This window comes from Rhincodon typus, chromosome 2 (assembly GCF_021869965.1).
Source record: "Rhincodon typus isolate 14 chromosome 2, sRhiTyp1.1, whole genome shotgun sequence".
Taxonomy (NCBI): domain Eukaryota; kingdom Metazoa; phylum Chordata; class Chondrichthyes; order Orectolobiformes; family Rhincodontidae; genus Rhincodon; species Rhincodon typus.
This window is the reverse complement of record NC_063333.1, coordinates 31,636,158-31,646,814: the sequence shown is the minus strand read 5'-3', so window position 1 is coordinate 31,646,814 and position 10,657 is coordinate 31,636,158. Positions and strand designations below refer to the sequence as shown.

The 10,657-nt window shown below is 42.4% G+C and overlaps 1 protein-coding gene across 3 annotated transcripts in view; it reads left to right on the top strand.

Moving 5' to 3' along the window:
• The window catches only part of LOC109934731 (zinc finger protein 438), a 69,205-nt gene that overhangs the window by 16,802 nt on the left and 41,746 nt on the right, over positions 1–10,657 (top strand). For all 3 annotated transcript variants that reach the window (XM_048611793.1, XM_048611791.1, XM_048611794.1), the window contains exon 3: positions 2,435–4,547. In XM_048611793.1, coding sequence (XP_048467750.1) covers positions 2,435–4,547 — 2,113 coding nt within the window. The remainder of the gene's footprint in view (positions 1–2,434; positions 4,548–10,657) is intronic.

The window sequence follows — 10,657 nt, the reverse complement described above, 5'->3', positions numbered from 1 at the left end:
CAGAATTGCTAACACCTCCTCCTTATGAACCTCAATCCCGTCTAGTCAAATAGCCTGTATCTCAGTATTCTCCTCGACAACGTTGTCTTTTTCCTGTGTGAATACTGACGAAAAATATTCATTTAGTGCCTCTCCTGTCTCTTCGGACTCCACGCACAACTTCCCACTACTGTCCTTGACTGGCCCTAATCTTACTGTAGTCATTCTTTTATTCCTGACATACCTATAGAAAGCTTTAGGGTTTTCCTTGATCCTACCTGCTAAAGACTTCTCATGTCCCCTCCTGGCTCTTCTTAGCTCTCTCTTTAGGTCCTTCCTGGCTAACTTGTAACTCTCAAGCGCCCTAACTGAGCCTTCACGCCTCATCTCTACATAAGCCTCCTTCTTCCTCTTGACAAGAGATTCAACTTCTTTAGTAAACCGCGGTTCCTCGCTCGACCACTTCCTCCCTGCCTGACAGGTACATACTTATCAAGGACACGCAGTAGCTGTTCCTTGAACAAGCTCCACATTTCAATTGTGCCCAGCCCCTGCAGTTTCCTTCTCCATCCTACGCATCCTAAATCTTGCCTAATCGCCTCATAATTGCCTTTCCCCCAGCTATAACTCTTGCCCTGCGGTATATACCTATCCCTTTCCATCGGTAAAGTAAATGTAACCGAATTGTGGTCACTATCACCAAAGTGCTCACCTACCTCCAAATCTAACACCTGGCCTGGTTCATTACCCAGTACCAAATCCAATGTGGCCTCGCCTCTTGTTGGCCTATCTACATACTGTGTCAGGAAACCCTCCTGCACACATTGGACAAAAACTGACCCATCTAAAGTACTCGAACTGTAGCGTTTCCAGTCAATATTTGGAAAGTTAAAGTCCCCCGTAACAACTACCCTGTTACTTTCGCTCCTATCCAGAGTCATCTTTGCAATCCTTTCCTCTACATCTCTGGAACTTTTCGGAGGCCTATAGAAAACTCCCAACAGGGTGACCCCTCCTTTCCTGTTTCTAACCTCAGCCCATACTACCTCAGTAGACGAGTCCTCATCAAACGTCCTTTCTGCCACCGTTATACTGTCTTTGACTAACAATGCCACACCTCCCCCTCTTTTACCACCTTCCCTGATCTTACTGAAACGTCTAAACCCCGGAACCTGCAACAACCGTTCCTGTCCCTGCTCTATCCATGTCTCCGAAATGGCCACAACATCGAAGTCCCAGGTACCAACCCATGCTACAAGTTCACCCACCTTATTCCGGATGCTCCTGGCATTGAAGTAGACACACTTCAAACCACCTTCCTGCCTGCCGGTACACTCCTGCGACCTTGAAACCTTATTCATGACCTCACTACTCTCAACCTCCTGTACACTGGAGCTACAATTCAGGTTCCCATTCTCCTGCTGAATGAGTTTAAACCCTCCCGAAGAGCATTAGCAAATTTCCCCCCCAGGATATTGGTACCCCTCTGGTTCAGGTGTAGACCATCCCGTTTGTAGAGGTCCCACCTACCCCAGAATGAGCCCCAATTATCCAGGTATCTGAATCCCTCCCTCCTGCACCATCCCTGTAGCCACATGTTCAACTGCTCTCTCTCCCTATTCCTCGCCTCGCTAGCACGTGGCACGGGTAACAAACCAGAGATAACAACTCTGTTTGTTCTAGCTCTAAGCTTCCACCCTAGCTCCTTGAATTTCTGCCTTACATTCCCATCCCTTTTCCTACCTGTGTCGTTGGTGCCTATGTGGACCACGAATTGGGGCTGCTCCCCCTCCCCCTTAAGGATCCCGAAAACACGATCCGAGACATCATGGACCCTGGCACCTGGGAGGCAACACACCAACCGTGAGTCTCTTCTGTTCCCACATATTTTTGGAGGTGCTGCCTTATTGTTAGAACTTTAAACGTAGGCCTATTCTTCTGGTTCAGGTAAACTGTAAAGACCCCATTGCACAATGTAAGGAGAAAGTCCTCCCAATTTCTTTGCCAGCATTCTATCCTGCCAGTGATACCAAACCAAAAATTTGGATATTTATTGGATCACCGTATGCAGAATCAATGCTGCATTTGCTTACTTAGTCACTGAATCTGATAGTATGTAGCAAATATAAAAATACTTTGCAAAAAGTAACGCTTAACTTTTACACCTCAGAGAGGGGTTGAGGCCCCATGATTTTTTTTCTCTCTGTGCAGCAGGAAACCAGCAACCCTGGATTTCCAGAAATGATGTATATTCTTTAGTTTGGCAATTGTTCTTGTCATGTAACTGAGGTTACTCCACACTGACTGTGTTCAGCTCTGAAAATGGGTGCACTTTCTTTTCAAATTTCAGTGCTGCAAGATAGTGACTTGAGAAGATAACAGAACAAAATACCATTCACCTTGAAAGTGTAATCACGATTATGCTTAGTTACTTATTGTGTTTATTTTTCAACAGATACACAAGGACCTCCATCCACTATGACTTGTCAGAAGAAAAATTTGTCAACCAAGGGTCATTTCAGGACCATTGCTCCAAAAGTTATTCCATCACCAATAGCAGTATCTGCTTCTTCAATGGTACCTCTTCCCACCATTAGCGGCATTTCTAGTGGACCCACTATTTCGTCAGATATTCAGACAAATACATATCCAACAAAGAATGCAAAGCCCATAATCATGCCAGCTCGGAGCTATGCGCTGATGCCTGTTGCTGGAAAAGAGGGCACTTACTCACTTGTAGCACTGCCACAGGTTGCTGCAGCTACTCCACAAATATCTTCAAAGGTCAGAAAATCAGTCACAGGCTCTTGTACTAGTCAGGCACCAGTTTCTCAAGCCATCAATAGACCACCAGTTGTAGCATTTGGGCAGACCGCACCTCATGTTGCTGCCACTGAAAAATTGAAGTTACCAATTCCACGCTACCAGTCCATGTGGGCCAAACCAACTGTGAAGCAAGGAACAGTCTCAAAACTGGCCGTAGTGAAACCAAGTAATCTTCAGTGTGGATCATGTATGCCAGGAGCAACATCAATACAGGTTCAACCATCCACAGTGCCCAGCCGTTCAAATATTCATTCAAGTGTGGTAGCACCTAAAACTGGATTGTTGCTTGATGTGGACAAAGCAGGATGTGTCTCTGCTGACATTACAGTTCCTGCAGCACTTCCACAGGATACAAATCTGATGCTTCAACATTCTTGCCCATCCAAGTATGACGTATTGAAAAACAATGAAACAACTGATGTGGACAGGCCTATGCCACAGCCTGGGGAAGCAAAAGTTATTTCTAAGCCCAGTCTGGATTCACTGTCAGTAACATGCAGCGTTTCAACATGGCCTGTTGTCCAAACTGACCAACAATCTCCACTTATCACTAAGTGTACTGGACCAGTTGGTTCTGTGCCACTAATGCAGTTTGGAAATTCAGTTCAGTTTATTGCACCTACTCCTGCACCAAAGGGCAAAGTTCCTATTTTGCCATACTCACGAGTGAAAAACACCATTTTTCATAACCCCAAACAAAATCAAACAACTTCTGTAACGTTACCTACCCAATTCAAGGCAGGAATCCCCACTGCAATGTCAGTCAATGATCAGTCTAGAGCTGCTGAAATGTCTAAGGATATCTGTATGGCTTCTGATTTTCATGGAGACAGTGCTCATAAACCAAGTAGTCCATTACTGTTTATGCCAACCTGCAATACAGATCCATGTGTATCAGAAAAAAGGATTCTAGATCGACTAAAGAAACCAAACAACAATATACTCAAACACAGATTAGCAAGTAAAAGGACGATCACAGATAATGTAACCATTTCCAAAGTGAAAAGATTTAAGACCAGTAACCTCTTGAGCAGAGTGCAGGAAGATGAAGAAAAGATGAAATGTGATTTTTCTCCACAAGACTCTGGAACTTTCAAAGTGAACATGAAAACAGTAACAAATGAAAATTCAGACAAAACAGCTGAAGTGCTGAGGAAGTTTTGTAACATTATGCCCAAGCCTGTAGCAGTTACACAGGCTGTAGCTCCATTAGCATTACCTGGAAGGATGTTTACAATCCAGAACCTTGCTAGTTTAAAAACAGAGACTGCACTAAATGATGCAACAATCAGCAAAACAGCTAACTTGGTGCAGGTTGCTGGTACATCTGGCCACTACAGAAACTTGCCCGATCAGTTGGTCTCGGATGAACAAGCATATAAATGCAATGTTTGTGATCGAGGATTTCAGCTTAAACATCACCTTCAGGATCATTTGAATATTCACTCTAAGAGCAGGCCTTACTGCTGTCGTATTTGCCACAAGGCCTACAGTCATTCAGGCAGCCTTAGCACTCACATGAAAAGGTGCCATAGTGAAGTACACCGTAAGAAGCTCATGTGCTGCGAGTTTTGTGCAAAGCTCTTTGGACATATTGGAGTCTACTTTTTTCATCTAAAAGAAATTCACAAGGTCTTAATCAGCAATGAGCATTCCAATAATTCACTTCTGCCAAATAAGAGTAATGGAAACAGTAAGGAAGGACTGCTGGGAGCTGCGCATCATCTGCCTCTGTCAGACAGGTAAAGTAGTGGTCTTCTTAAAAAAAAAAAACAAAATTGTGCAGCAATACAGATACTTATCCCTGTCACATCTGTGTTTACATTATTCTGAGGGCTGCAACTATTGGGATTTTTTTCCCTGCTTTATCCAATGGTGCATTCTTAATAAAGGTAGAAATGCAGTGTTCTTTCAAGGCTCATTTGATGAGTTTTCTGCCGCTCTGTATTACTGTTGCATTGCTGGTTCTTATTGAGTTTTGTTCAGGCATGTTTTTATAAAGTATTAGACATCTATAACAGGGAAGTGACCATTAGGCCCAACTGGCTGCTGGCTCTTTCCCACATTAAAGTATAACTATTTCCACTATCTCAGTCATTTCTTAATGGTCTCTGTCTTCCTCTGATTGAAATATTTATGCAGTTTTCTATTCAAAGATGTAGTGATTTCCCTGTCATTGATTTACTGTGACAGAATATTATATGCTCCAGTAATGTTCTGTGCAAATAAATTTCTCCTTGAGCTCTTTGGAGAATTTTGCATTCAGGATTCCTCAGTGGCTGCTGTTGAGATTTTAAAATGACCACCCTAGACGCTGCTTAGTTCATGCAAGCAAAACTTTTATTAAAACATGTGCAAGGGAGAAGTTCATCTTGGTTACCCAAAGAATTTCTCAGAAATAGTTTTTAGGTTACATTTAGGATTCTTAATTCCACACAGGCATCCATTATCTCAACCTTCAGCCTTGGGTCTGTTAGTTTCCATGGTAACTCAACCATTGTGTAAGGATTCTCATTACCCTTCTTGCACTAAGCGGCAATAAATAATGGTTAAAAAGGCACGTAACATTACAACATAGAAGAAACTGAGTATAAGTACAGCACTAATTTTGAGTGCTTAGTGTTAACGTCTTAGTGTTAATCCTAAAATTAACCCCTCCTCATACTTCAGTCTCTCCTTTTGGAGCCTTGATGGAATCCTCTTCCAAGATGCTCCACCCACCACTAGCCCCAGGGCTCCTACTAGAATGCAATGACTAGAGATTTTCTAATTTGCAATCCTCTTACTGCTTTAGTGAAGGCCCAGTGGCTAAGCTGGACTGATAACCATCATTTAATTGGATAGCGAAAACTTCATAAAACTTTCTAATTTTCACATTTATGGGAGGGATCTTCACTTGTGTTGGATAATGGATTGTGTGTTTTATTAACTAACAAGAATCTGCAATGTCTGAGACCCCATTACTCCCTGGTAGCAGCAAATACAGAGAATGATCAACAGGATTATATGGACACAATAGCACTGCCACCATTCCAACCAGTTATACTGTATTTTTGCTATCTTGGCTCTTGATTACTAGCCAAGACCTCCAATACTCTAGCAATACCTTGGTCAAGTTCACCCTAACCCTCGTGATGCTTGACAGCTTTGTTCAATGACCGTCTTGGGAGTGGCTTATGCCATTTCCACCACAAGCCTCACTGTTCTTCCCAGAACATTGCCAACATTCAACAAGTTGTTCCACAGTTGGCTGGATATGTGACCTGTGAGAGCCAGCCTGCAATCTGAGAGTTCCCCACAATTTAGAGGTTGGTGATCTGTAAGCAGAAAGTTTGATTGGTGCATAAGAATATACAAACTGGGAGTAGGCAAATCAGTCCCTCGAGTTTTCTACAGTTAATATGATTGTGGCTGATTACATCTCAGTCTCAACACCACTTTGCTACCCACTCTCCACGACCCTTCGACCTAATACTATTTTAAAAATTGTCTATTTCTATCTAAAATTTACTCGATGCACCAGCATCCACCACACACTGGGTAGTGACTTCAACAGATTCACAACCCATTCAGAGAATTATCCCTTCTCATCTGTTTTAAATCTGCTACCTCTTTTCCTAAAACCATGACCTGTTGTTCTAGAGAATGCATTGTCACACTCTTCCATACTAGGACCTTGTCTTGTCCATCAAAAATCACCAATGCATTGGGGAAATTTGGACCGTTTCAGAGGTTGCCTTTTTAAAAGGTCTGACCGATGTCAGGATTGCACAAATATTTCTGATGTCTTTCAGGGTATTTCAGGAGCAGGTGATGTAATGCTGTGATTCAGTACAACATTCTTGCATTTTCCTCGAAAGGGTACCATTCGAACACTGAAGCTGAATGCCTTTCAGATCCTACTTTATATGACAGCCCATCCTTCTCCACTCCCAGGAATTCAAATTTATATTCCCCTGAATATGTTCTGGTGGCATATTCTTGCAGTACTATCATCAATTCCACTAGCAGGAGAGACTAAGACCTGAGGGGATAACCTCAGAGTGAAGAGCTGACTCTTTAGAACTGAGATAAAGAGTAATTTCTTCAGCCAGAGCGTGGTGAATCTATAGTACTCATTGACACAGAGGGCGGTGAAGGCCAAGTCATTGAGTGTATTTAAGACTGAGGTAGATAGGATCTTGATTAGTAAGAGGATCAAGAGTTATGGGGAGAAGGGAGGAGAATGGGGTTGAGAAAGATATCATCCATGATCAAATGGTGGAGCATTTGCAATGGGCCAAACAGCATTATTCTGCTCCTTTACCTTATGCTTTTCTGGTCAATGTAAGCATGCCCTCCATTATAGACCATGTAGAATTCTTGTTACAGTCAGGGTTGAGTACCACATTGACAACATCTCCATCAATGGTGTAAATCCAGATCACTAGACACAAGGATTTCCTCTCCTCCTATGAAATTGAAATGTGAGTTCTCCCAAGGGGCCTTTAAACTGAGGTGATTGGCTTGCTTGACTGAGATGGCCTCTCTTGCATTATGCTTACATGAATCGAGCATCTTCTGCAGTGTTTTGTGTCTTGGCCGTTAGTGTAAGCCATTACCACTGACACTCCATTACTTGCAATATGGCATTCTTTCCTAGTGCACAGTCTTATGGAGATGTGTATTTCCAAGGTTCTATCAGACGACCCTGGATGAGTCCTTCTCCCCACCTTTCGTCAAATACCATCCCTCCTTTAGAGGCCTCTTTCTTTCTCATTCTTTCTGCCATTCCTAGAATGTTTCACCACACAACCATAATCCCCTCTGGCTCTTGTAGCCATGATATTAATGTGGCTAGTCCAGTTCATTTTCTGGTTAATAGTAACTCCCAGCATGTTGACAGTGGTGAATTTCATGACAGTAACGCCATCGAATGTCACACAAAGATGGTTAGATTCTGTCGTTAGCATCTGAGGAATCGCTAATAGCACTGAACATTGTATAGCTCTCCCACTTTTGACTTTTTGATGGAGGGAATATCATTTATGAATCAACTGAAGATGGTTTTGACAAGGACACTACCCTGAGGAACTCATTCAGAGATATCTAGAGGAGTGATAACTGATCTCCAACAACCATAACCATCTTCCTTTGTGCTAGGTATGATTCCAACCAGCAGAAATTTCCCTCACGTTCCCACTGATTCCAGTTTTGTTAGGGCTCGTCAATGCCACACTGGGTCGAATAGAGCCTTGATGTCAAGTTAGTCATTCTGAGGTAACATCTGGAATTGAGCTCTTTTGTCAGTGTTTGAACCAAGGCTGTAATACAATTAAGAGCTGAGTTGCCTTGCTGGAAACAAAACTGGGCATCATACCAATTTATTGCTAAGCCAAGTGTGTTGTCGATGACGCCTTCCATCACTCTACTGATAATTGAGAGCAGATTCATGGAGTGACCAGGTAATTGACTAGGTTGGATTTGTCTTGCCTTTTATTTACCGGAAATACCAGGCAATTTTCCACATTGTCAAGTAGATGCCAGTGTTGTAGCTGTACTGGAACAGCCTGGGTAGGGGTGTGGTAATTTTTGGAGCACAATTCTTAAGTGTTATTGCCTGAATGTTGTCAGGGCTTATAACCTTTGCGGTATCCAGTGCCAAGAGCTATATTTTAATATCATGTGAGGTGATTTGAATTGGCAGAAGACTGGCATCTGTGGTGCTGGACACCTCTGTGCAAGGCCGAGATGGAAGATCCACTGGATACTTATGGCCGAGCATTGTTGTGGATACTCAGCCATAGCCTTTGCACTGGTGTGCTAGGCTCCCCATCATTGAGAATGGGGATATTTGTGGATTCACCTCCTCCAGTGAGTTGCCTAATTGTTCATCACTGTTCATGACTGAATGTAGCAGGACAACAGGGCTTAGATATCATCTGTTAGTTGTGGAATTGCTTAGCTCTGTCAATTGCTGTTTATGCTGTTTTGCACACAAATATTCCTGTTGTGTAACTTTACCATGTTGATATCTCATTTTTAGGTATGCCTGGTGCTGCTCTTGACATGCCCCACCACAAGCTCCCCAGGCTTGATGGTAATGGTACAGTGGGAAATATGCTGGGCTGTGATTGTAGGTTGTGTTGGAGTATAATTCTGTTGCTGTTGATGGCCCACAGCACCTCATGGATGCCCCGTCTTCAGGTGCTAGATCTGTCATACAGTCACAGAGATGTACAGTACGGAAACAGACCTGTCAGTCTAACTCATCAGTGCCAATCAGATATCCTAAATTAATCTAGTCCCATTTGGCCTATAGCCCTCTAAACCCTTCCTATTCATATACCCTTTCAGATGCCTTCTAAATGTTGTAATTGTACCAGCCTCCACCACTTCCTCTGGCAGTTCATTCCATACACGCACCACCCACTGTGTGAAAAAGCTGTCCCTTAGGTCCTTTTTAAATCTTTCCCCTCTCACCTTAAACCTATGCCCCTTCGTCTTGGATTCCTCTACTCTGGGGGGGAGAAAGAACTTTGGCAATTCACCGTATCCATGCCCCTCATGATCTTATAAACCTTTATAAGGTTACCCCACAACCCCTGATGCTCCAGGGAAAATAGCTTTAGCCTATTCAGCCTCTCCCTATAGCTCAAACTCTCCAACCCCAGCAACATCCTTTTAATTTTTTTTTCTGCATCCTTTCAAGTTTAACATCTTTCCTATAGCAGGGAGACCAGAGTTGAACACAGTATTTCAGAAGTGGCCTAACCAATATTTTGTACAGTTGCAATGTGACCTCTCAACTCCTATACTCAATGCACTGACTGATAAAGGCAAGGCATTCAACAAGGTTCTGCATGGTAGACTGGTTAGCAAGTTAGATCACAAGGTATCCGGGAAAAAACTAACTATTTGGATACAAAATTGATTTGAAGATAGGAGACAGAAGTTCATGGTGCAGTGTTGTCTTTCTGACTAGAAGCCTGTGACCAGAGAAAATTAGGCAAAAATCTAAAACCAAATAGCAAAGTTCCTTCAGATTTTTAAAAAGAAAAGAGTTAACAAAGTAAGTGTAGGTCTGACAGTAAATGAGTCTGGAGAATTAGTAATTGTGGATTAAAAGATGGCAACAAATTGTACAGATAGTTTGGGTCGAGGATACAAGTAGCATTCTAGAAATATCTATGAATCAGGAATTGAAAGAGAGGGAGAAACCCAAAGAAATTACAATGATCAGGGAAGTAGTACTGTGTAAATTGGTGGAACTGCAAGTTGACAAGTCTCTGGGTCCTGATGGATTTCATTTTCGGGTCTTAAAAAAAGTGAATAGTGAGATGTTTTGATGTGTTGATTTTAACCACTCAAGATTCTAGGAAGATTTTTTAGACTGGAAAATAGCCAATGTAACTCCTTTATTCAAAGAGGAAAGGAGGCAGAAAGCAGGAAACCACAGGCCAGTTAGCTTAACATCTGTCATAGGGGAAAAGTTAGAAATTATTACTAGAATGATACCAGGAATGCAGGGGTTTAGATACAAGGAAAGGTTAGACATAGTGGGCTTATTCTCCTTGGAACACAGAAGGTGAAGAGTTGACCTTATTGAGTTGTTGAAAATTATGAGCAATTTTGATGGAGTAATAGTGAGTATTCAGTTTCTACCAGTTGGTATTTCAGTAACTGGGAGTCAGAACTTCAAGATTGTCAGCAAGAGGACAACGAGTGAGATAAGGAGAAATTTCTTTACTCCATGAATTGTTAGGATTTGGAATCTGTTCCTGGGAGAATGGTGGAGGCAGATTCCATGGGAGGTTTGAAAAGAAAACTGATATGTATTTGAAAGTGATTCATTTAGACAGTTACAGAGGTA